General features: G+C 36.2%; 1 protein-coding gene across 1 annotated transcript in view; it reads right to left on the minus strand.

Annotated features, from left to right (window-relative positions):
• The window catches only part of Epha6 (EPH receptor A6), a 769,688-nt gene that overhangs the window by 432,254 nt on the left and 309,951 nt on the right, over positions 1 to 27,483 (minus strand). The window contains exons 4-5 of the mRNA XM_051191720.1: positions 22,494 to 22,649; positions 8,657 to 8,992 (exon numbers count right to left, since the gene is read on the minus strand). Coding sequence (XP_051047677.1) covers positions 8,657 to 8,992; positions 22,494 to 22,649 — 492 coding nt within the window. The remainder of the gene's footprint in view (positions 1 to 8,656; positions 8,993 to 22,493; positions 22,650 to 27,483) is intronic.

Consider the following 27,483-nt stretch of genomic DNA (forward strand, 5'->3'; position numbering starts at 1 on the left):
AGACACTAAGCCATATTTTAAACAGGTTATGTTCCCAAACTTCAGGGAACTGTAAATAAAAAGAGATATACTAGGTTTTAAAGTACATTTCATAGATTTAAATCTATTTCAGTAGCAGATCATTTAATTACAGCTGCCAGAGAAAAGATAGAAAATTCACAATGAAAAGGTAAGTCTGGGGCAAGATGATACATAATTGTCATCCAACTGTAGAGATGTGGTTATTAAATATATATATGTATATATATAGTGTGTGTGTACATTATATATATAATATTATATATATATATATATATCAAGAAGGTAAAGAATTTGACAACTTGCTTTGATAATAATTGATTTAACAACCTTTAGCAACATCATCCGAATTAATTTTTAAGTGGCATTACTTTCATGTTGAACATGCTTTGGCTGTGTCAGTCTTTCTATAAACAAAATTAGTTTCTGCTTGACTATTAATGATGAGTGCTTTGTTTTGCTAATTTCTATCTGAAAAATTACTTTGTGTTGAGCTACACATTTTATCTTTTATTTGTTTTTTAACCACAATCAAAAAATTAAAATAAGTGTTTTCTTGGTATTGCTTTCTTGCTTTGCTTCCAAAATAAAACACCTTTCTTGAACATTTAAGCAAAGTATGAAAAAAAAAAGTTGCGACTATACCTCTCATTGATTAGGAAAGTCAGTTAATTAATATTTGGCCCAATCCACAAGACTGAACCCTTATCTGACACTGTTACTAAAGCTATGAACCTGAGACTACTTATTTCATAGGTCTTTAAGGAAAACCTACTACAATTATTCTGTGAAGGAAGACAGCAATGAAACTAATATTTTTATCTTTTTTATTTTTAAACAATCTTTCCTTACATGCCATTCTCAATTCCTACTCCCTCCCCTCCTCTTGCTCTCTCTACTTTATGACAGAGAGGGAGAGCAAGGACAGAGATACCTTAATAGAGGGAGCTATTATGGACTTAGGGAGAAACCTGGTACTAAGAGAATTCTTAGGAATCCACAAGGATGACCCCATCTGAGACCCTAAGCAATAGTGGAGAGGGTACCTGTACTGGCCTTCCCCTGTAATCTGATTGATGACTACCTGAATTCATCCAGCAATCAATAGATGCAAAAAACAAAATGAATCTTAATGACATATTGATATACCTATAGAACCGTGCATTATCCAGCATCATCAGATTGTTCTCCTTGTAGTAGATGGTAATTAACACAGTCACACAATTGGGCAAAGTGTAGAGAATGAGAGAGTTTGAAATACTCAGCCTTAAATAGGTTATTTCTATCAAACCCTTCCCCTCAAGGTTTAAGAATTTATGCAGAAGAGGCATGGAGAAAAAGCTAAAGATTGTGGTTGACTAAACCAATAGTGTCATCCAGATACAGTAGGGTTGACACATCTATGAACTATAAAAGACAGTAGCAACATGCACAAGACTGCATAAGTCCAAGCCACACAAAATTCTATCATGAAGAATGGGAAGTAGGAACATTCCTCTGCTAGCCAAGGAGCCATTTCCATTGGTAGCTGCTGGAAGGTGGAAAGTCATTTACATCCATTGACAATGGGTATGTCAACTGCATACTCCACAGCAATCATCACATTCAGGAGTAGTTGACCAACACAAAACAGACTCCATGGACCATGGGTTTTTTGGTTTTGGTTCTGAAGAAGGAGAAAGAGCCTGTCCACAACAGCATCACCTCATTGGCAGAAGTTCCTGCTGGTCACTAATATGTTCCCTAAGGACAGCAACCACTAAAGAATAGAGGAGAGCAAGAAAAGAGATACCATAATAGAGGTAGCCATTATAGGTTTTAAGAGAAATCTGTCACTAGGGAAATGCCCAGAGAACTATAAGGATAACCCCAACTAATAATCTAAGCAATAGTGGAGAGGCTACCTTAAATGCTCTTCCCCAGTAATGAGATTAATGACTACCTTGTATGCCATCCTAGAACCTGCATCTAGTAGCTGATGGAAGGAGAAGGCAACACCCACAGCTAAACAATGAGCCAAACTCCTGGAATCCAGTTGTAGAGAGGGAGAAGTTTTGAGCAAAGGGATCAAGACCAGGCTGGAGAAACCCACAGAAACTTCTGACCTGAACAAAGGGGAGCTCATGAACTCCAGTCTGTTATCTCGGAAACCAGCATAGGACATACCCAGAGTTCCTGAATATGGGTGTTAGTTAGAAGGGCAGTCTATGGGGCCTCTGGTAATGGATCAATATTTATCCCTAGTATACAAATGGACTTCAGGAGCTCATTCAACATATAGGAATACTCTCTCAGCCTAGACACATGAGGGAGGGCATAGACCCTGATCCAAAGGTCCCCCTTAGACCTTGCTAACACATCCCCCATGGATGGATAAATGACTTAACCTAGAGACAGGGGAGAAGCCCTAGTCCCTACTTCACATGACCTGTCAGATCTACATGACCCCAACTGGATGGCATTCCCCTACATATGGAATTGGGGTGGGCGGATGGGAGGGGAGGGTGGCTAGGGTGCATGTGATAGGGCAGAGAGGGTAAAATTGAGGGAGGTAGGGAGGAAAGGAGGGAGGGAAGGAGGGAGGGAGAAGAAACTGGGATCTACATGTAAAATAATAAATTAAATTAAAAAAATGCTTTGACTCCAAAATTTAAGTTCAAGGACAAGTTACTGGGGAAAAGGATTTCTATTTTTGTTTCCACAGAAAATGAAAAGCTGTGGATTCCATCCAGACTGATGTGGTTTGATCAAGCCAGACCACCTGAAACAGAGTACCAGGTGATCCTACATTCAAAACAGCTGGACAAAGCAGCCTTACAGACTACAGCCAGGATTTCTGCATCTTCTTAGAATCCCCCATGACAGCGCCCTGCCCCTTACCAGCAGGAAGTAGTTTGGAAAGAACGACGCCCAAATTCCCAAATATTGTCTATACATGTTTGTTTTTATTTAAATGGACTTGGTTATATAAAATAAATAATAAAAAAAAATCAAAGGTGAAAAAAAAAAAAAGAAGATTCCCCCTTGGAAGGCATCATGTTCCCTGGGTAGCATAAAGGGGATGGGATGGGGACTGATGGGGGGTTATGGGAAGGATGGAAGTTTGCAGGAATTGGGATTGACATGTAAAACAAGTTTGTTTCAAATTTAAATTTAAAAGAATCAAAAAAAAAAAAAAAAAAAAAAGGAAAAAAGGAGAAAGTATATGCAGTTTGATGGGTAGAGAAGAAGGGGGAAATATGCTCAATCTATTGTATGAAAAAGTTTTAAAATAATAATTATTAAAAAAAAAACCATAAAAGACCTGGGAAGTGGTGGCAAATGCCTTTAATTCTGGTACTCAGTAGACAGAGGAAGATGGATTTCTGAGTTCAAGGCCAGCTTGGGTTACAGAGTGAGTTTTAGAACAGCTAGACCTGCAAAGATAAACTGTGTCTCAAAAATCAAACAAACAAAACTAGAAAAGATATATTGAAAATATTCTTACTTTTAAAATTAAGTCATACATTTATAATATTATTCATTCATCTAAAATCAGAATAATAAAGAGTAGTTTTATAACTGTGGTTAATTTATGAGGAATTTGGAAAGACCTTTTGTTTTGTTTTTGAGATGTGTGTATGTGTGTGAGGGGGGGCTTTGGAGCCTGTTCTGAAACATGAGAGAGTTGTTTTTTTTGTGTGTGTGTGTGGATATAAGGTAAACTTTACATGGTTTTATGATTCACATAACTATATTTCAGCTTATAATATTTTATTTCCCAATCCATACAAAGTATATGTCCTCATAGGCAACATTGTTTTTCTACTCTTTTCCCAGCCTGGTCTTGTTGTTACAGACCCATCTTCTTACAAGTGACTTATTTATTAACCTTTTTCAGTTATCTTGAAAACACTCTCACTATGTGTCCAATTTTTAGGTTAATCTCGACTGCAAAGCTCCAACTCGATCCTCCACATGGCTGACTTGGCTAACTCTGCCAGCTACTAGGTTCCTGAGAGCCAAGCCTTAAGGCCTGGTTGGAGGTTTGTTTGACCTGGAACCTTATTCAACCCCAGCTATAGAATGCCAGTGCCCTGCACTGTGGCAGGCGATTTTTATTTAGTTCTTTGTTTCTATTTAGTGTGAAAAGTGCTGTTTGAGTGTTCTGCTATACAGCAGGGTTTCTTAAAGGAGCTGTATTTCTTTTTCTTTCCTTTTTCAGCTTTCTCAGGCTCTAGATGGATGTTTGATGATAAGCCAAAATGTAGTTGTTCTTTGTTTTGCTCATTTTCCTCTTGTGGTCTTTTGCTTTTTACTCTTTGGGGGGGGGAAGCTACCACCCAGCTCCCAAACAAAGTGTCTTATTCTTTCTTATAAATGCCTGGCCTTATTTCTAACCAGATTTTCTTACATTATGCCCATATACATTTTGCCCATGGGTATTGCGGTAAATAAGGATCAGGATAAACAAATACGCCGAATAGATGTTTACTCAGGGAGAAATAACTTACAACCTAGACAGATGAACACCAGGAAATTCAACCCGATCCTCTCCTGTCTGAGTCACTTCAGAAAGAGAGCGCCTTCCTGGCCCCCTCCGACCTCCTTCCACAGGTCACTTCCGCCCATGGCTCCACCCCCCAATGGGCGTGGTCAGTGCTACAGAAGGACTATCTCACTACACATGGGCCTTTCCTTTCCTTCTACTCATAAGTGGATATTACCTATAAAATAAAAGACAACTATGCTGCAATACATAGCCCCAGAGATGCTAGGTTACAAGGAGGGTTGTGAGGGGACATCCAGATCTCCCTGGGAAGGGAAATAGAAGAGATTTCATGAGTGTACTGAGGGCCAGTGGTGAAGGGAACATGAATGGTTAGGTTTGGGGTGTACAGAGGAAGGGTACTGAGAGTACTTGAAAGGGAGAACATTTTGGGGTTAGTTAAAAACCTGGTGCAAGAGAATCTCCCAGATATCTACTAGGAAGTCCCCAGTTTAGACTCCTGGCAATAATATATATATTATTGGCCATCTCCTGTGACCAGATTGGAGCCTAGCCCAGTGGTAATCAGAGAGACTTCATCCAGCAACCGAGGGGAACTGATACCAAATATTAGGTGGAGTTTGAGCAATTCTACAGAAGAGGAGGAGGAAAGACTTACGTAGGGGCCAGATGAGTCAAGGACACCACAAGAAAACTCACAGAATCATCTAATCTGGGCTTATAGGGGCTCACAGGGACTGAACTGACAGCCAGGAAGCCTGCATAAAATTGACTCTAGATATATGTTACAGTTGTGTAGCTTGGTCTTCTTGTTGGACACCTAACGAAACAGGGGCTATTTCCTATTTTCTAATGGCTTTTCAGGGACTCCTCTTCATATGGCGAGTCATTTCCCAGCCTTAATACATGGGGAGTTGCTTAATCTTAAGGCATTTTGATATGCCATGATTTATAGATATTTCTTAGAGATCTGCCCGTTTCTAAACAGAAATGGACAAGGAGTGGATTGGGGGGTAGGAGCAGAGTGGTGATGGATGGGAGGGAGTGGGAAGAGAGGAGGAGAGGAAACTGTGGCAGGGATGTAAAATAAAAAAAAATAAACCCTTTTAAAAAACAGTGGAAAACATTTATTTCTTTGAATGTTTTGTAATATTGGTATAAATTCTGTTGCACGTATATATATATAAGAAGGGGATTATGTAAACACTAGATAAATATATATTTAAAAGTATGTTCTAAATACCATAATTTTTTGATTTACTGTATGACAAAGAAAGCTGGTATTTGGTTAGTTGACAGCAGTAGAAACCTTGGAAATTATCTGTTAATGCTTGTTATTGATGACACTTTCATCAAGATTCTGCTCCTACCAATGGAGTATGGTAACTTACATGATGTTGACTATTATCAAAGGAAAAACGCTTCATAAATGTAAAGATTTTCACAGTAATATTTCATTTAACCTTATTAGAGACAAATCTGGAGTTTATCAGCAAGAGTATTTATGTATGTTTCACATTAATTAAAAATTTCCACCTATCTCATAATTTTAGTAGGATTTTAAAACCTTTATTATGGCATATTCATATATATAAGAATTTTTTAACTTTGTATTTTGAAGAAATTATAGAGGGTCACTAAGAATTACCAAACACATTGAACAGACAGGTCCAACTCATGCCTTGCTTAACTCCTTCCCATGTTAACTACTTGAATAACTACAGTACAAGAAGAAAAAATGGAGTTGACTTTGATATATTCACAGTGTGTCTGTGTGCGTAATTTATCATATCTATAGCATCTTGTCATACAGAATAAAGACAGATTGTTTTCATGTTAATCATAGGGTTTTTATACTTGCTACCATATCCAGGCCACATCACTCTTCCAAAATATATTATTATTTTAATATTTCTCCAATTCTGTAATTTTTTTATTTCAAGAATGTTATAAAAATGGAATCATATGGTATGCATCCATTTGAGTTTGCCTTATAAAATCAGCATCATGTCGTCAAGAGCCATCGAAGATGTATGTATGAACAGTTTGATCCTATTTCAGGTTTACTAGCATTCCAATACAGATTTCGTACCCTCCTTTTATATTTTATGTATGTGTGCATTTTAATGAGTGTGTGCCATGTATATATAAGTGCCCTTGGAGGGTGGAAGAAAACTCAGGACAACCTGGAGCTAGAACTATAGATGGTTGTCAACTTCCTGACATGGGTGATGGAAAATGTACTGGTGTTCCCTGGAAAAACAACACATGCTATTACCTACTGAATTAGTTCTAAGTCCCCCAGCAGTTTTTGTGTTTCAAAGAATATAAGGTTTTTCTTTAGTTAATGCTATATATATATATATATATATATATATATATATATATATATATATTGTGTGTGTGTGTGTGTGTATGTGTGTGTGTGTGTGTGTGTGTGTGTGTGTGTGGTTGAATCACACTATTAATCTAAACTCAATGTCAAAATCTAACTTAGTTCCCAATAGTGTGATATAGTTGGTAACATGTCTATAATGAGTTAACAATGAAATATGAGATCATATGAATGGTCATAATAGAATGCTTGATGCTCATGCATAAAGAAACTTTTAGGGGACTGGATACAAGAGGAAAGACAATGTGGAGACATGGTACAAGTTGGCCAATTTGAAAGCCTAGAAAACCATCTCAAGGTGGAATCAGTCCTTCTGATATATTGAAGTCTACAGCACTATGAAAGAGAAATCTTTACTATAAGCCACAGAGTGCATGGTGTTTATCAAAGTTGATACAGAAACTAACGAAGTGTTCAAATATAGTTTTAGTTTTGTAAGTTTGTGTTATATGTGTTTATTGATGCATTCTGTTGTAGTCTGTTGTGTATCCAGGTAATTTATGGTTACTTCTTGAAAGATGTTTTAAGCCATTTTATTTTTTCTTTATCACACTCTGCAATATAATTTCGTTGGAGGAGAATTAAAGACACAAAGATACACAAATATTTGTTTCTGGCTATATCTGAATGAAATTTTGAAATTCTGCAGTGAGATGATGGGTAAATTTAAATCAATTTATCACATTTTAAGTCAGTTTAAGTACTTTTCATAACATTACAAAGACAATAGTACTGCAGTGTGTGTGTGTGTGTGTGTGTGTGTGTGTGTAGCAGGAAAGGATGTCTTCCAAATTGCATTGATGATGGAAAACATCTTTCCCTGATAATTTTGAAAGACTTCTCTCAGCTCTCATTAGGGAAATCCTGGTGTTGACATATGTGGCCACAGTGACACAAATGCCTTGTGTCTAAATTAATTTTTATATCCTCCTCTCCTGTACTACCAACATAGACCCAACTCCCTTAAAAACAGAGACCTATTGGAAGCTGACCCCCCAAAGATGTTTTTGCCAGTCTGTTGGGCAATCTGTTCTTTGCAGAGATATCATTGAGTTTCCTCAAAAGAGTGGTGGTAACTGTGGACCTTCAGATTGATAATTCTGCCATTTTCACAAAGGCAGGTTTGACTTGTAAAAACCTGTTAAACAATCTCTTTAATGTGAAATGTCAACTTTTGTCTAAGTTCTTTCCCCTTTTCAAAGCATCGAATGAAGACTTCAACAGGTTTTACAGTGGCTCTCTTATTTTGGGAGTCTGTGCAAGAAGGGAGTTAAGAAGTTCTTGTATACCTTTAGTGTAGTGATTATCTGCCCAAAGGTGGTTTGAAAATAAAGGCACATTAGCTGGAATGTTTTTCAAATAAAGATTAATTATAATTGCAATAACATTATGTTTTGTTTTAGTTGACAAAAAAGGATGGCACCAAACTGGGTCAATTGGAACTCAGTGAATTTAGCAATATTTCATTTATAGCTAACTTTCATTAGCAAAATTAAATACACACTTATTAAGAAATATTGGCATCTGACTATATTAAAAATACACTCACTACAGAGAAGTGTTTTATCCTATAAGGCCATGCTGTTTAGGGTGTAACAAAACTCTTTCTTTACCTTGAGGAGGAATCAAAGCAAAGATATCATGTTTGCAGTGTATTCGGCGAACATCACAACTAAGCTACATACAAGCCTATCAAGGTCTTAAACATAAAAACACATGGGAGCCAATATTGAGAGAACAGCAAAGGGACTTACCATCTTGATCTGTGGTCACTGTAATAGCTGTGAATGGCTTGGGAGAAATGCTCAGCTCAGAAACTCCATTCATGGCTTCTATTTCAAAAGTGTAATTGACATGAGATACAAAATCAAGTACTATCACGGAGTGGTTGGTCAATCCAGTGTGTCTTGGAATGAAGCGGAGTCCTCCACCGCAGTCTTCACATTGGCGAGTGTCTAAGCCACATTTCTTACAGATTACACTGTACGTGAGATCTTTTCTCCCTCCAGTGTCACTAGGTGGGCTCCATTCCAAAATAAGGGCTGTTTCATTGATGTTAAAAGCCACATTTCTAGGAGCTGAAGGTGGCCCTAGAGAAAAGCAATGAGAAAGCAATATGTACATGGATAGAACAATGAATGATGGTGGTACTACACTGAAAATTTCATGATTACATGCTGCTGATCTTTAATATTAATTGTAGATCATATCCTTAGAGGAACTGTAAAGAACTTGTTTAAATATTTGATGGAAGGAAAAAGTCTTTAAGGGTAAATACAGAATATTTCTTAATTTTTGAGTATTTATAGTCAAAGTCCATGTATTTCCAAAGGACACTTTTAAAGTTTGTTTGCTGTAATTGTGTGATGGATGGGAATTATAAATTATTAGATGACCATCCTTATATCATCATTAATTTTATTATCATTTTCACAATTTGAAATCATCTGGGGTATGGAAACTCAGCACACTGTCCAGTCTTCCAGTCCTCATAATGTCACTGTTGTATAAATGACCCATTCACTTTCTTTGCCAAATCCATAGCATCTATTTTTCAACAATTTGTAATAAATGGTCATAAATTAAGGGTGGTCAGACTATTTAGAAACAGAAATGAAATTCAGAGGCAGCAGAAAACCCTTTCATAGTGCCTTCCCAACTTGAAGTCATATATGCATTATGACATAAGATGAAATCACTATATTTTTATGTAGATGATTTGTTAGTAAACATTAGTAACCTAGACTTTCACTGTGAAATGTTCCTAAAGAAGACTCAGCCAAGCCTCTCTTCATTGTCCTCAAAGACACATTCTTTCTGGGTTTCTATACACATTACAACACACATTGTACCCAACAGCTTTTCATTACCTTGCAAAGTTATACCAATAATCTTTTATACTCACACTAGTCTTCCACATCTCAGTTACTGTCCGTTCATTGAGCAAATATTACCCAAGTGTCTCATCAGTGACAGACTGTGAGTTTATGGTTATTTTAATGCCCTGAAATCCATATACTGTGAGAATAGGGTTATGAGACATAATTGAAAAATAACTTGCTATACAAGTGCTGAAAAACCAATATTCTGCCACAGCTTAGAATTTTGGTTTTAAGATATCTAAAATAGTTCCATAAATTTCTTTTATCAATAGAAATTGCTTAGTAGGTGGGAATTCTGGAACATCCTCTTAGGATATAACCCAAATTGTGATGTAGGCAATCTTTTGAATATCAGGCTATGATCATTTGTTCATTACTTCAACACTTTATTTAGTGACTACTATGTGACAGATACTTTAGTTGATGTGGTAGACATTACTCCTGCTTCATTACACTTAACATTTAGTGGAAGACGAAAAAATACAGATTATTAATGGATTCAAATGATTAGAATTAGAGGTTTACATCGTTAACAGGCATGAACTGAAGTAAAAACTATCAGAAGGAATTAACTCTTCATAACATCATAAGAAAGCATTGGAAGTGATAAGAAACATCAGAGTGGTGGGAAGAATATTAGGGCTCAAAAATATATAGTTGCAGTCAAGAAAAATCTTGAAAGTCAAAGCAGATAGAGGATCCAAGAAGGAAATTTTAAGGACTAACAAGGGATACCATGGGTAACTCAGGATTTCCTGTATTCAATAGAAGGAAATTTGTGTGTGTGTGTGTGTGTGTGTGTGTGTGTGCGCGTGTGCGTGTGCGTGTGCGTGTGCGTGTGTGTGTGTGTGTGTGTTTGTGTCTGCAGGCATAGTGCATGTCTGTGTTTGTGTGTTTATGAAGGCATGTACCTGTCTCAGAGCTCACATGGAGGTCAGAGGACAACATTGAGTGTCAGGTTTTACCTTCTACATTTTTAAAACATGGTCTCTTTGGTTATTTTTCCAGTGGGTATAATTCACAAGCTTTTGGGTATTCTCTCTATCTGCTTCCTTTCTCCTTAGGGGAGTTAGGATGATAAAAAGCTTGCTCTATGCATTAATTTTTATGTGAGTTCTATACATTTGAACTCAGGCCCCCACACAAAAGGACCTTTCTACATACCGAGCCATCTTCCCAGCCAGACTTGAAGGATTTGAAGTAAAGAGGTGATAGGACTTAAAAACACATAATTAAAAAGCATGGTACATTTTCTGAAAGCGGGGGCATTGCATTAAGTTCTCCTATATAATGTTGATGAGTAGAATGTTAGCCATAAATCTATGTGATATACTAAGAAGTATTATCTGGCTCTTCCTTCCTCTTATGCTGTTCTGATGTCAGCCAAATATAGGCAAGAAACACCACCAATCCATATTTCTATTACCTAACGCTAGACCTAGAAATGTGATGGAGATTTTTATTAAAGGTTGCTGAGTTTCTTGATGTATGTCATTTCATGTTTCCGAGGCCTTACAAATATGTGTGCCTTAGACAGAAAAATATGGAGAAACACAGGATCAAATGTGCATTTTGACTTCTAACTAAATTTATGCATAGAGGATAAAAATTCATTTTCCTAATAATGCCTCCCTGTGACACATTCATATTTCTGATTTTTCACTTACTCATAATTGATAACATGAGTCATTATTCACATATACCTCTACAACTAGGAAACATTATCAATTATCTTATGGATGTTCACAAGTGTATAACTATCTGCTTGGACATATGTTAAAAAATTAAAAAATAGAGACACCCTTCTTACTCAAGGGCCCTCACACCAATTTGCATGATGATGAAATAGCTTTTTAATTGCTGTAAAATTATGTCAGCTAAACTGTGATTTCATGCAAATATTAAGCTGTAATGACATGTACTGAATCATTTACTGAGATTTAGAACTTGGAACCAAGAAAGACAATTAATTCTAATCCCCAGATTCAACTAAATTATATGTCACTGGGCTTTTCTGAATGTGTCGTGACTGCTTTGTTATCATTTATAAATTATACAAAGATTATATAACACCCAGAAAACACAATGTGGCATCAATAACAAATTTAGAGACATTTATATTGAAAACTCTTAAGGATTTCCTTATGTTGATTTTTTCCCCCTTTGGGAAAACAAATAACTCACATTGGGTAGAAGACAGCTCTTATCCTCACCCTCCAGCCTGACTTCGTAATGAGAACATAATTACTCCAACCTGTAGTGGCAGTTTGTAAGCCCAGGTCATAAAAAGCTTTAAGGAAAAACTGGCTGTATTGTTCCTACATTTTCTACTATCAATGTTATGTTCAAATAGGGTCTCTGCTCACAAATACCCCTTGTTTCAACTTGGATTTCTGCTTTACACTTTGAAAGAATAAAATCCCAATGTGTAAGTAAAATGCCTAAGACCCAGGGCAACTGTTTCTTCTTTTCCTATTTCCCCAGAAAGTACCTGGTTCCACAGATACTGTTTCCTTTCACCCCACATTGGCAAGGTATGTTATAGCGATTGTCTTATTATAAGTTTTTTTTTTTTTTTTTGGTAAATGAAAGTTGGTTTAAAGTGTTACTGTCTCCTTCAAAATATCTCTGTGCAATATATTAAATCCCACATGATATCAAATAAAATCACATTCGGTGTTCAAAGAAAAGTATTCTGGCCCATTGCCACTGGAACTTTTTTTTTTTTTTTTGCTGTGTTGACGTCAGCATTTCCTCAAATTGGTTCATTGCATATTATTATCTAGGAAATGTGTGAAGTCATACTAGAATTCTGCAAAACAGTCTAAATCAATGGTTCTCAACCTTCCTAATGCTGTGACACTTTAATACAGTTCCTCATGTTGTGGTGACCATAACCATAAAATTATTTCCTTTGGTACTTCATAACTGCAATTTTGCTATTGTTATGATCATAATGTCAGTATCTGTGTTTTTTGATGGTTTTAGGTGACACCTGTGACAGAGTCATTTGACCCCCAAAGAGGTCACAAACCACAGGTTGAGAACCGCTGGTCTAAATAAAAGCTGACATAGAATTATAGCAAGTTTAAGGATTATATTTCTGTTACAAGCAGTTTTTCCACCTTCCTGGTCCAGAGCCAAGCTAGCCCCAAATAATATACAGAGACACTTTTTAGATATAAAACTGTTGGCCCGTTGCTAGCATTACTTATTGGCTAGCTCTGTCTTAAATATTAACCCATTTCTATTAATCTAAGTATTTCCATGTGTTCTTATCTTACCGGAGAGAGGATCCATATTTCTGTTCTCTCTTGGTCCTACACATTGAATCTCTCTACTACCTATCCCCAAATCTTCCTTCTCTCCTAGTCCCGCCTATCATGTTATTCTATTGGCCAAAAGTGATTTATTCATTAACCAATATGAAAAACATATTTACAGCTCCTCTTTTCTGTCTATAATAAAAAGAAGGGTTTTAACCTTAACATAGCAAAATATATAACAAAACAGTTATCAAATATGAACCACAGTTAACAATATTTAGTCCATTAACATTTAGCAAAATTTTAAAGAAAATATTCCTTCATCTATCCCATTTTTGTGAGTCTAAAGTCTATATGCAACTTATCTTTAATCCTAAACTAAGGAAAACTATAGCCATAACTTATTTCAGCTTTTGTGTGATGTGATGAAGATTTACAGTTGTTTAATCATGTGTTAACTCTTCAAAAAGTCTTTTTTTTTTAATGATAACCTAAAATGATCATACATAATAATAGTTTTCGGTTTCTAATAAGAAAGGAAATTTTATCAAAATGTTATGGTTTGACTGTGAAATCTACTGTCATGTACTAAGCACTATTGTGCCAACATCTGGCGCTGTTGAAGGCTGTGAGGACTTCATTACTCGGAACACTTAGACAGAAGCATTGGATAATTGTGGGTGTGTCCTTTAAGGGAATACTGAAAGACTGGTCCCTTTTCTGCTTTCTCTGGGAGCATCCTGGCGTGAGGGGAGCACTTTGTTCCAATTCAACTTCCCTGCATTGATGTTCTGCTTTGATGATGATCTCTCTTGATAATGACTTGCAGAAATAGACACATGGGATTTGAGACTTCAATTTATGAAACCATGAGCCAGAATAACCTTTTGTCCATTTTCTAGTTCTTAAGTTGCTTCCCTATTTATTTTAATAACTGCAAGGTATGCAATAATACTCACTCCTAACATAAAGCAAATTTCTCATGTAGATGATGCTAAAAATGATAGATTAACAGTTCAGTGTTAATCCATATGGAATTAACATTAAAAGAATCCAATTAGCCTTCTAGAAATGATTAGGTAAGTATTTTTGTAAATGTGTATGGCTGTGAATTCAATTAAATAAAGGCAAATGTGTCTGGTCAGTGAAAAAGCGCAATTTTAGACCTTAATAATACCTAAAAATATGTTCCCAGATTTCTATATAGGCTTATGTTAAAATTCTAGAAGTCACATTGTCATCTCTAAATATTGATTTTTTGCTTTTATGGACAGTTACATTGTTAATATAGTGATATGCCTAAATCTTTTAAAGTATATTTAACAGGGACATCTATTGAGAGAATCTTGTATTCCAAAGCACATTTTACACTCAAATTCTGTAATTAAATATTTATATATTTGGAAATGGACAGAAGCTAAAACAAACAAACAAACAAACAAACAAAAACTGTGATTCTAACCTAGATATAAGGAAAGAACTACAACATTTTGTTTGACTGAAAAACAACAACAACAAACCAATTAGTATAAGAAGGCGCAACAGCTCCATGAGAGGCAGTCAGGAATGGCATGATGTTAGGGAGAGCCCTTTTATTTTTGTTGTAATTTTACCTCATTGTAGTCTACATACGGAGATAAATGCTGGCAAATAAGGATTAGAAAGTATTTTCATGCAGTTACTTTCTTCAAATTGTGGTCAACTCAAAAATTTTAGAACACACAAATCCGTAATCTGTGACAGTCTCTTTACAGGAGATTCCTATTATAGACATTAATTAATTAATCCTTTAAAGGAAAACAATTAAAATATAAATATCGAGGTAAATAACTTTCAGAATTCAGCATTATGTACATTTGTTGCATTCTTCATAGCAAGACAAATTGCCTTCTCATCTTTAAATTCTCACATTTAACCTAAATAACTACATTTATTTCTAAAATGAAGAATGGGTATCCATTAATATATTTAAAGTACTATGTTTAAAGAATTGAATAATATTTTTAGTTTTAGATTATTTTTAAAGCTTAAAATAAAAATATAAATGAAAGTGTATTTTAAAAAAAAGATTTATTTATTATGTATGTATGATGTCTGCACATATACCTACAGACCGAAAAGGGCACCAGAACCAATTATAGATGGTTATAAGCCACTATGTTGTTGCTGGGAATCAAACTCAGGACCTCTGGAAGAGCAGCAAAATACTCATAACCTCTGAGCCATGTCTCCAGAACTGGCAATTCTGCTCTTAGGTATATACCCAAAGGATCCACATCCATGCAACGAGGACATGTGTTCAACTACGTTCATAGCAGCATTATTTGTAATAGTAAGAATCTGGAAGTAACCTAGGTGTCCCTCAACTGAAGAATGGATAAAGAAGATGTGGCATAATAGAATCTTGAAATTTGGAGGCAAATGGATGACACTTGAAGAAACCATCCTGAATGAGGTAACTCAGTCACAAAAAGAGGAACATGGTATGTACTCACTCATGTATGGATTTTAGACATAGAGCAAACGATCACCATCCTATAATTCACACTACCAGAGAAACTTGGATACAAGGAAACCTAAGAGATTCATACAAGGTCCCTCACAGAAGGGGAAAGGAACATATCTCCTGAGCATATTGGGAGTGGGTGGAGGTACAATGAGTGGATTGGCAGTTGGGAGAAAGAGAAGGGAAGGATAGGAAAACATGTGGGACTAGGAAGATTGAGTCAGGGAATGAATAGATGGGAGCAAATAAAAAAAAAAAAAAAGAAATACCATAATAGAGGAGCCATTATAGGTTTGAAGAGAAAACTGAGGCTAGAGAAATGTCTTGAGACCTACAAGGATGACCTCAACTAACAATCTGAGCAGCAGTAGAAAGGCTACCTTAAATGCTCTTCCCATTTAATGAGATTGATGACTAACTTATATGCCATCATAAAACCCTCATCTAGTAGCTGATGGAAACAGAAACAGACACCCACAGCTAAACATTGAGATGGACTTCTGGAATCCAGTTGCGGAGAAAGAGGAATGATAAGAAAATAGGGGCAAGACCAGGCTACAGAAACCCGCAATAACAGCTGACCTGAACGAGGGGAGAGCTAATGGACCCCCTGGGAATCCAGCATAGGGCTGAATCAGACACCTTTAACATGGGTTTCAGTGAGAAGGCCTGGGAAGTCTAAGGGACCTCTGACAGTGAAACCAGAATGTATCCTGGACTTAGGAAACACATTTCCCAAGTTGGGGTACTCCCTTAACCTAGAGGCAGGAGGGAGGGCCTAGTCCTTACTCCAAATGACTTGACATATTTTGTTGATCCCTCCTGGAAGGCATCACCCTCTCTGTGGAGTGGGGGGGGATGGGATGGGAGGGTGGTCGGGGGTATGAGAGGGAGGGAGAGGGAACTGGGATCAATATGTAAAATAAGAAAAAAAATTATATATGTGTGTGTGTGTGTATGTGAGTGTAAAATGTAAATGAACAGACCAAGTACCATTCATTTGTGAAATATCATTCAATGTTCTCAACTTTATCTACAGTGTTAAAAACCTGGCTATGGGCTAATCTTTATTCTTTCCTTTTTTATTGCACCCTATTGATCAGCAATTTTCAACACTTTTTTTTTTGCCACAGTACAGTCTAGAGACTTGAAAAATTCATGGAGGGTCCTACTGACTCAGGAAGTAGGTAACTAAGAAGTCTCAGTAAATCCGGAAAATGATAATGTACACTCGGCTCTTTTCTCTTCACAATTTTATAAAGAGTAAGAACTGCTGGAGAGACAAACACCAGTGAACAACCTGGGAGAAGCTAGATCAAATTTGCTGCCCAGAAGAGACACTCTAGCCTATTGAGCAACCTGAGTTGTGTAATTAGAGCTCTAGTTTTCCAATTTTAATAGTTGCTGCCTTTGCTAGGGCAGACTGCGGACCATCTGCTTTAGAGTAGTCCTTGCTCCTTTTAGTATCCATCCCCCACATTTTTTTTTATAAGCAACCTTAAAGTAATGCAATGGTTCACCAAATTAGACTTTGGTGTTTGGGGCTCTCCTTGCTATGCCCTGTCATATTATGCTATCTGTGGTGAATAGATGTTCGATCCTGTCTCCCCAGGAATAATATCTGCTGAAATATCTATTGAAGTGACTGTGGCTAGGGTATCTTGTGAAACTCAGAGGACAATATCTTGTATACTGGTGGAGCTGGGATTGATTAATTCAGGTACCTAGTTTGTAGCAAGGGTCATTTAATTTTTTAAATTATAATATTGCAATATACTCACTACATATTTAGAGATGGCTTCTATAACAGAACAAACACAGAATAAAATGCAGCCTGTTAGAGGTCATGAAAAACACTTTTCCTTTTCCCTTTCTGGCTCCCGCAAAATTGTGGCTGCTGTATTGTGTTTAGAGTAGGTCACCCAGACCATCAACTTTGCTTTTGTGCTTTAGTTTGCAATGTGCACAATCGAGACCCAAAAGTGATATTTTCCATGCACAACTTGAGCTTTTGGGAAAAAGTATTATAAAAAACAAATCTGATTGAGGGCCTCCTGTACCCATCCAGGAAGTGCAGGTCCTGATTAGAGCAGCTGAAATGCAAGAACCCACCTGCTGTATTGCAAGGAGCATTCACTCTGCTCAAAGTAAGAATGGGAGAATAATGACTGTCTGAAGTGGCCAATTATTTCAGCAATAATGACACCATGCTTCACAGTGCAAGTTTTAGAGCAAAAGCAATTTGACAGTGTATGCTTCTTTCCCAATCACTGTCATTGTATATGAAATACAAAGACATGATATTTTCCTGTGAAGTAAGAAGGAAGTTTCCAGAAACTGTTTTACTAGTAGGGTATTTGATTACATGTTCAGAAAATCCCAATACAAACAGTGCATTTACTGGTATGCAGGAGAGATGTGCACATGCACAGTTTGCATTAGGTTACGATGTTTCTAAGTAGGCAGTGTAAATTGTCATTAAATGGGTAAACCCTGAAGCATTTGTTCAGTTGCTCTAAAGAAGCAAAGTCCTGATGATTTAAAATCATAAGGAAAAGCAAAGGAAAAGTGCTAGGATCATAGATTTGTACTGTTTTTCTGACCTTGTACTTACCTATTTTTAACATTTAATATATCATAAAACTATTCCTTACTGTCTATTGATACTTTTGCTGTTGTTGTTTTGTTGTTTGTTTGGTTTTAATACTGGGTTTGTCTGTGTTGCCTTGGCACTTACTCTGTAGACAAGGCTGGCCTTGAGCTCACAGAAATCTGCCTGACTCTGGCTCTGAGTGCTGGGATTAAAGGTATGTGCCACTAAAACCGGGCTTCAATAAGTATGTTTTAAAGCAATTCTTATATTATTATTCAGTTTTAAAATATACAGAGCAACCCTGTCTGTCTCAAAAAACCAAACCAAACAAACAAAAACTCAGTGAGTATTCACCTGACAAAGGTCAGGACAGTCATTTATTTGTACTCTTAACTTTCTCAGAAATGGCTATAATTGACCAAGGTCTGCCACTGTGTAGCAGCCTCTACAGACTCTCATGGGAAGGACAGAGTTTACATTAATGAATCACCTGAGATGCAAAATATATTACGACATCAGAGAAAACATTTCATATTTCACTACTTTCTTCTTTCTACCTTTTGACTTACAATTGATTGAAAAGAATCTCAATAATTTAATTTAATAATATATGTCTAAATTGGCAAGGATGTTTTCAGTGTAAGTGCATTTTAGGAATGTTTCAAGGATCTTGATACAGTTAACATTGGAGGGAGAAAGACGGGTGTTGACCTTGGATGTTCTTGGTTTGAAGAACAATTAGAGCTACTGTCTTGAAAACATGGATAAATGAAGGTTCATCAAGTTAAGGAAAACAACAAGGATGGATGAGCAAGTGAAGGTCGAGCGTAATAAAACTGGATCTGGCAAGTTAAGCTTGGGCTGATTAGTTTCTCTGTTCATCAAATATTAAGGCCCTTCTGTATGCCAGGTACTATTCTGAGAGCAGTGAGGTTGCAGTCTGCAAAAAGCATACTGGTCCCATGGCTCTTTGGCTCTTGCAGTCTGATGTGATAAAAATGACAGTGAATAGTGATGCAGGTACAGAAATAAAGCAAGGATTTTAAAGAATAATACAGTGCATAAAACATAAAACAAGATGACAAAAAACATTATGTGAGACAGGTGGCATTTTTGAAACACTGGTCAGAAAATAAACATCCTGAGAACTGATATTTGATCCTTCAAAATGGAATGTATACAGTCCTAAGAAGCCTAATGGAGAGAACTCTTCAAATGGCAGAGATGCTGTTACTAAAAAGGGAATCAAATTCAGCATCTTTGAAGTCCAGGAAGTTTGTAAAGGCAGCATGTATATTTGTTCAGAGTAGTGGGCAGGTTTCTGTAGGATTTATAGGTGATCAAATACCATAACCCTTAGGCTAGAAGACTTTGGTCCTTAGAACACAAGACTGGGACTATACAAACTTATCAACACTGTCTACCTCCAGATGACTGTTCTTACTATGGGAGAGGGTAAGAAAGCACTGACAAGGTAAACAAGCAACTTGAATAAAGCCGACACCTAACAAAGTGAAAGTCATCCCCTCTTTAACTAGGTCTAGGTGACATAGCCTAGACTCATCTAAGAGGAACACTTAGCTTGAGGAACTCTCAAATCACCTTGTCCTTTGAGCATGTCTATGGGGGATTATTTTGATTTTTAATTGACAAAGGAAGGCCCAACATACCATGGATGGCACCATTCCTTGAGAAGGTGATCCTGGGCTATATAAAGAAACTAGGTAAGCATGAACATAGGAACAAGCCAGAAAACAACATTATATCATGGTTTCTGCTTCAAATTAACAGCTTGACTTCCTGCCTTTACTTCCCTCAATGACTGAGTACACCTAACAAGGTGAAACAAATTCATCCCTTCTATGATTGTCTTTTGGTTATGGTGTCTGCAGTACAAAACAATGTTAGGACAAGCCACATGTAGTTTCAAGAAAGATTGTGTAATAGAATCAAGTGAAGTGAGTAACAGGACAAAGATATTTCTAATTCAAGTGGAAGTGAGGATCTTTAGTGAAGTTTTCTGATATAGTTACTTAAAGCAACAGAAGACAAACACAGTAGGGTATATATCAAAAATATAAATGAAATAAAGAAGTGATTCAATGTGAAATAAAATGAGAAAATAAATGAGTCAATCTAAAGCACTTATAAAACTGGCAAAAATCACAAGCCCCATTGCACCTAACAAGGTTGGTTCCTCTTTGAGCTTGTTGTCATTGGTAGTTGCCTAGTATTCCAACTGATGGAACTTAACCAAGGTACATGTGGGCAAGACTAATTGGGCATAGTGTGTCATCAAAATAAGGAAAGGAAGGAAGGAAAAAGAAAATGACAAAGGTAAGATGGTGGTATATTGAGCATATAGGTAAGTTAGGGATGGACATTACCCTATTGGGGAGTGTGATAATATTTCATTATATTTATGTATGAAGTTCACAAAGAATGAAATTCTAATCAAGTTTTTAAAACGGTTGCTTTAAACTCATGAAAACCTAAAAATGAGACATAATCATCATTGCTTCTATGAATCATATAATTCTCAGTTTCACATTCCATCACCATAAGGGCATATGGTCACCTATAATATCTTGTTTATGAATTTAAAAAGAGATTAAAACTAAAGTATGACCTTCCATTTCTGTGAATCTTAGTGATAACTTTAAAAAAATGTATAGATACTGCACAACTATTAAATAATATAAAATAAATTCTTGTAGACTATTAAAGAAGTGTTACATTTGCTTATGCTGTGGAATATTTGTTTAGTGATACAAAAGTATATTGCATCTATTTAACCCTGTGAATCTGTGTTACTGTGACTGTCTAAAACACATACTTTATCTAATAAAGACATGAATAGCCAATGGAAAGGCAGGAGAAAGGATAGGCAGGACTTGTAGGCAGAGAGAATCAGTACGAGGAGAAATCTGAGAGGAGAAAAAAATCGAGTAGCAAGAGATAAAGGAGGAGGACACTAGGGCCAGCCAGCCATCTACATAGCCAGACATGGAGTAAGAAGTAAAGAAAAGATACAGAAATAGAAAAAAGTAGAAGCCCAGAGGCAAAAGGTAGATGGGCTAATTTAAGTTAAGAAAAGCTGGCTTTAAAAACAATAGAAAGAAAACAATAAAAAGAAAAGAAAAAGAAAAGCTGGCTTGAAACATTCTAAGCTAGGGCTAGGCATTCATAAGTAAGAAAAAGACTTCATGTATTTATTTGGGGATTGGGTGGCAGGTCCCCAAATAATAAAATATCTGAGAGTGAAAAACAACCACCAACATCAAATAATTTAAAATTCTGCAAACATTCATTATTCACATTTAATTTGAATATTCCAGAGAGAGAGAGAGAGAGAGAGACAGACAGACAGAGAGAGAGAGAGGGAGAGAGAGAGAGAGAGAGAGAGAGAGAGAGGTGTACAAACTCAAAAGCACTCTGCTTTAAAGTCAGATGTCAAGGAAACCCAAGCTTGTGTGCAAGACAGTCACAAAGACACGATTACAGATTTTTCTCTGGATGCATGGATTTCCCTGGGAAGAGCAAATAGAAGAGATTTTTTTGAGTAAATTGTGGGTGGGATGGAGGGATTGAGGAATGGGAATTTGAGGATGCTGGTTGGGAGGGATGGGTGTGGGAGCCAGGTTGGGACAGGACTGAAGGGGAAAGTAAAAAGAGAGGTGTCTTGGCCATTTTCTGGTTGGGGAGACCTGACACCAGGGAAACGCCCAGGAATCCACAAGGATAACCCTAGCTAAGACTCCTATCAATAGTGGAGAGGATGCCTGACCTGGCCATCTACTTTGATCAGACTTGTGACTACGCCAATTGTCATCAGAAATGCCCTATCCAGTAACTGATGGAAGCAGATGCAGAGATCCACAGTCAGGCACTGAGCTGAGCTCCAGGAGTCTTTCTGAAGAAAAGGAGTGATTATATGAAGTAGGATAATGACGGGGGAACCCACAGAGACAGCATCTAACCTGATTTTGTGGGAGCTCATGGGCTCTGAACCAACAGTTAGGGAGCCTTCGTGAGACTGACTTAGGCCCTCTTCATATACTGCATGTATGTTACAATTGGGTAGCTTGGTCTCTTTGTAAGGCTCCTAGTGGTGAGATCAGGACCCTGGAGCTTAGCTGGCTTTGGGGAGGGGAAGCTGTTACCCATGCCTGATTATGTGCCCCAGCCGTGATGCAGGGGGGAGGATATCGGTTCTGTCTCAACTTGAAGTGTGCTTTGTTCAAGCCCATGGAATTTGTGCATTTACTTATTTTTAAACATTTAAAACACAGAAAACAAGATGACTAGAAACAGAATTTTCAAATACAAAATGTGTAGACTTACTAGTACATGCCATAGAAGGTGGATCTTTCTCTGCCCTGAAGTAACCCTTTTCACACTGACAGACGGAAGTTGCTTCCACGTAGGTTGAGCTGTGTGGAGGGCATTTGGAACATTTTGTGTTCCCAGCAAATGCTTTATAGAATCCTGGTCTGCAAGCTGTGTAAACAGGAAAAACAATTCCTTTTTAGTTATTACCACTAACGTTTTTCTGTTTTGTACATGTTTTAAACATGTTTTGCATCTCAGGTTTCAGTTTCATACATGTACAGCAAAGTCAACATAAACACTAATATTGATAAAATTATTCAATTATAAGAATTATTATAACTTAAGAAAATTAACTAAGCTGCTTTGGAAAGTAAACAAACTCATGCAAATGTGTACATAATCATTTTAACATTCACACACACACAATACTTGGCGGTGTATCTGTGAGGATATCCATACTTGGCCATAAAAGAGACTGTTTTATTTATTTTTAGGAGCTAGTAATAAATAATATTGAGTCCCACAGTTCAAAATTCATCCCTAATTCAAAGATGCCCCAGTCTTTCAATACTTTGAATTCACTTTTTTTTTTTTTTTTTTTTTTTTTTTTTTTTTTTTTGGCTAAGGTACATTCTTAACAATTATGCTAGTGGTTAAATATTCTATTGTCTATGATAGAATAGTATTGTTTTTTGAAGTCTTAGCTTTAAAATATTTTTTGGTAAGTGATTGAGTAATTAATAGTAAAAACATTCTTAATTCCACACGGTAAATTTAGTAGAGCATGTCTCAGCTACTCAGGAGGCTGAAGTTAGAGAACTGAAAATTCAAGATCTACCTAGTCTACATAACGAGTTCAAAGTCAAGCTTGGCAATTTAGAATATAAAACCTTCTCTTAAAGTGAAAAAAATGGGCAGAGCAGTGGTGGTGCATGCCTTTAATCCCAGCACTTGTGAATCAGAGGCAGGTGCAGATCAGTGAATTTAGTGAGTTCAAAGCCAGCCTGGTCTACAAAGCAAGTTCCAGGACAGCCAGGACTTTTATAAAGAGAAACCCTGTCTTGACAACAAACTAACAAAGTAAAAAAAAAAAAAAAAAAACTAATAAAAGGTAAATTATAGCTTATTGTCAACCATGTATATGTTTGCTTAGCATGTGTGAGATCTTATAGTCAATCCTTAGGAACACACACACACCAGATATCTCGTTCCATATCAGTATTAACAGGAAGCATATATCCATAGTAGTCTATTCTTTGACACAGTTACACTCTAGTGTTATACAGGTAATGAATTAAGAAAACCTGACAGTGGGTAAGTAATTTATAATTAATTTGCTGATATTTTCATAAGATATTCATTTAAAAGAATGTGATTTTTAAACTTGACCTGTAGCTTTCTTACAAAATCTCACATGATATCCATTTCCATTCACTCAAGTATTTATATTTTGTCAAAGAAAAAACTGCTGCTTAATTATACAATCTAAAATAATTTATATAGAATATATTTTAACAATTTTAATAATTATTTTTAAATTGAACCTATTTAGAAGTTAAGTATTTTTAATCTAATAAATTTAAAATCTGATAAGGTCAATTTACATAGAAATACATATATAATTGAGGTGTTTGCATATTGAGCATCTCCATTTTATGTATAATAGGTAAATATTATTTGAGAGGTACACAGAGGTATTTTGTTTTACAATGTTTATTATCCATTCAAATTTTACAAATATTGCCTACTATATCAAAGTAGACTGCTTTTAACTTACATCTGGTAAGACATTATCTCTTATTTATTTTCTTTGCTAACTAAAATGTACAGAACTATGTCTCTTCTAGAAGGTCAGTGATTAACGTGCCACCATGATTCTAAAATGCTTACACAAAATTGTTTCCACCAAAGTGTCTTTTTCACCTGCTATCACTCAGCCTGATACCTTTGTGCTCACTCTCTTTGTTCAGCTAGTTTCTTTAAATGCCACCTTCTCACTGAGAGCCTCCTGGATCCCTCTTCCAAAACTGTAAACCCTGTATTACCATGCCATGGAATTCATACTGCTTTCCTTTGCTTCTAAGTGATTTAACAACACCTGACATTTGGTACATTGAGTTTTAAAAAAACATCTACCCCTAGATTGTATGTTTTATCAGGCAGAGATTTCTATCTGTTTCATCTGCCAAATTTCATCTCCATGTCTTTAAAAGACTGCTAGGCACTTTTGACCCTCAAAGAGTATTTGAGACATGTGAATGACTGACTTGTTGGGAGACTTTAATTTCTGTACAATTCTCATGTTTCATATGTTTATTTGTTTGGGGTCTGATGTGAGTCTTTCTCAGGGTTGGCAAATCTCTTTTCTGATCATAAAACCATGACCCACTCACTGTAGTAACTAATCCCTAATTGTCTTTCCCATCTCATGGATCCTGTTCTCAACACATCAACTGCCATTTGAACATATTTCTTATGGCAAATATTTATTTTACCATATTATGTGTGGGTTTCATAAGGAACAGGTTGGCACAATACCTGTCTGTAGTAGGTGCTTAAATTCACACACTCATTTGAATTGGACAGTGAGAGGCTGCTGTCCTGATTAATTTTCTGCAGAGGGCCATGAATAGCTACTCAGTGCATGCCATGGTCATGTCATTACCTATTATCATAGGTTTAAAGTGTTTTCTTTCCTTTTAGAAGCACTACATGATAAGTAAGAATAACATGCTACTTTGAAATATATTTATGATTGCTCCAATATAACAAAATGAATGATTTAGGAGGGGAGCAAAGGAGTAAAACTGAGGGCTTAAGTACATCTCAGTTGTCACAGTTCTTCAATAGCATATGTGAAGCCTTGGGCCCCATGTTCAATACTATGTAAGCCAGCCATGCTGCTAACCCAGGCCTGTCATTTCAGTACTTTGTACAGGGGGCCAAGAAGATTAGAAATATGAAATTACCTCTGGTGACACAGTAAGACCAGGCTGAGATACATAATACCCTCAAAATAAAATAAAAAGTAAATAAAAATAAAAAGTATCAAAAGGAAAAGAAAAATAAGTTAGTAAAACAAAATTAGTTAAAAAAACAAAGATATTATAATTAAAAGACAGTAAAAATCTGATAAAACATAAAAATTTACATTAGAAATTATTGCCCACATTGATTTTGATTATTTATCTCAGTACATGTACATTTCTTTGTTTACTGTTTCATGTTTATATTTGTGTTTGTATATATATATATATATACACATATATATATATATATATATAAAATTTCTGGTATTAAAGGTAATAGAAGCATGCTATTCTAACCACTTGTTTCCTCCAAAGCATCCATTGATGTTATATAGAGTTCAAATTGTGTCATGATTCATCTATGGTATCACATCTGTCAACTGAAGGTTTGGTGAATTTCACAAGACAGAGATGAACATCACCTTGATACTATAAGCTGTTATTATTATATTTCAAGTATATACTTAGTTTTCACAAAAAATTAAAAATTGAATGAAATAACGAATATTTATTTCATTAGTACTTGCTATGAGATTACTACAAACTGGAGGAATGGTCTGTATCTATTCAGTTAATGGTTTAAGTTTTGGTTGTAGTTCTGGTTGAGATGAAATAACAGCATCTATACGTTGAAAACCCTAGAACTGCTTTCTTGTAATGTAGTTTGTTTGCTTTCCCTATAACAACCTGTTTTGCTACTTATACAGTGTCATTTCCTGCTACCAATGAACAAAATAAGCAGAACAGCTTGACGATTGCCTGCAGCCTAGGTACAAATATCTTCCAGCATATGTCAATACTCAACAAAATATTGTTGGAAAGCTAAATTTTTCTGATGTGGTTGTTTCTGTTCTTTGGCTTCTCTTTTAGCGGGGAAGTTATTCAGATATGGCCCTACAGTTTAAATCTCATTTGCATCCAGTTATTGTACCCACTGTGGCTTCCATCCAGAATCATACAGATCTGTTTTTTAAATCTATGTCTGGACTTGATGCATTAATCTCAGAATGCCTGCCTCTGCTTTCTGCCAGCTCAGATTATCTCCCAAGTCACTGCAGTTGCATCTCTAAACACCTAATATGACTGTGGTACTGTGCTTTGTTCAGCAGAAAATGGAAAGTGATTTCTGTGTTCCCACGCTTGACCTTCTGTCTAATTGGGTATGAACAAAAGCTGAGAAGAATAAACATTTTAATGATTATATAAACATATGATACATGTGACTTAGGCTCTTTGTGTGCCAAGCCTGAAGTATATACTGTATTGTGCTTTGTGGGTAATGTTTAACAATGCATGGTCTCTGACATACCAGGCTAGCATTTATATTTTTCCTCAGTTGTTTGAACATCTACAAAGTGTGGGTGCTCACTGCTGCAAAGATTTTAAAGCATTTGTCATTCCTCACATACAGCACATCAGTTTACAGATTGCTTGAGGTACAGCCACCATGCTAAAGCTGTATACACAGTCTGCATTTAGTAAAATACAGCTGAAAACTATGACAGCAATTGCAGTGACTTAACTACATCAATTCCAGTCTTACTACCTTTTATTTTTAACTGGTATTTTTTTATATTTGATATTTGTTCTGTTGGTAGCATAATTTTTTTGGTCTTTTACCTCTTTATTTATTCACTTGTTTCTTTTAAATACAGTTCAATTACCTTTGCCATTTGATTGGGGTGGTTATATTATTTGGCTTAATATGGTTACTCAAATCTTACATAATTCTTAATAATTTTTAACTTTTATTTTTATGCATATGGTGCTTTGCCTGAATATATGTCTATGCACTATGTGTGTGTGTGCAGTATACATGAATGCTAGAATGGGTGTTGGATTTGTGGAATTGTAGCTACAGACCATTGGGAACATCTATGTGGGTGTAGGAACCAAACCCAGGTCTTCCAGAGAAGAGCAGCCACTTTGCTTAAATTCTGTGCCATTGCTCTAGCCACTAAATCTTAGTCCTT

The sequence above is a fragment of the Phodopus roborovskii genome, unplaced genomic scaffold, assembly GCF_943737965.1.
Source record: "Phodopus roborovskii unplaced genomic scaffold, PHOROB, whole genome shotgun sequence".
NCBI lineage: Eukaryota > Metazoa > Chordata > Mammalia > Rodentia > Cricetidae > Phodopus > Phodopus roborovskii.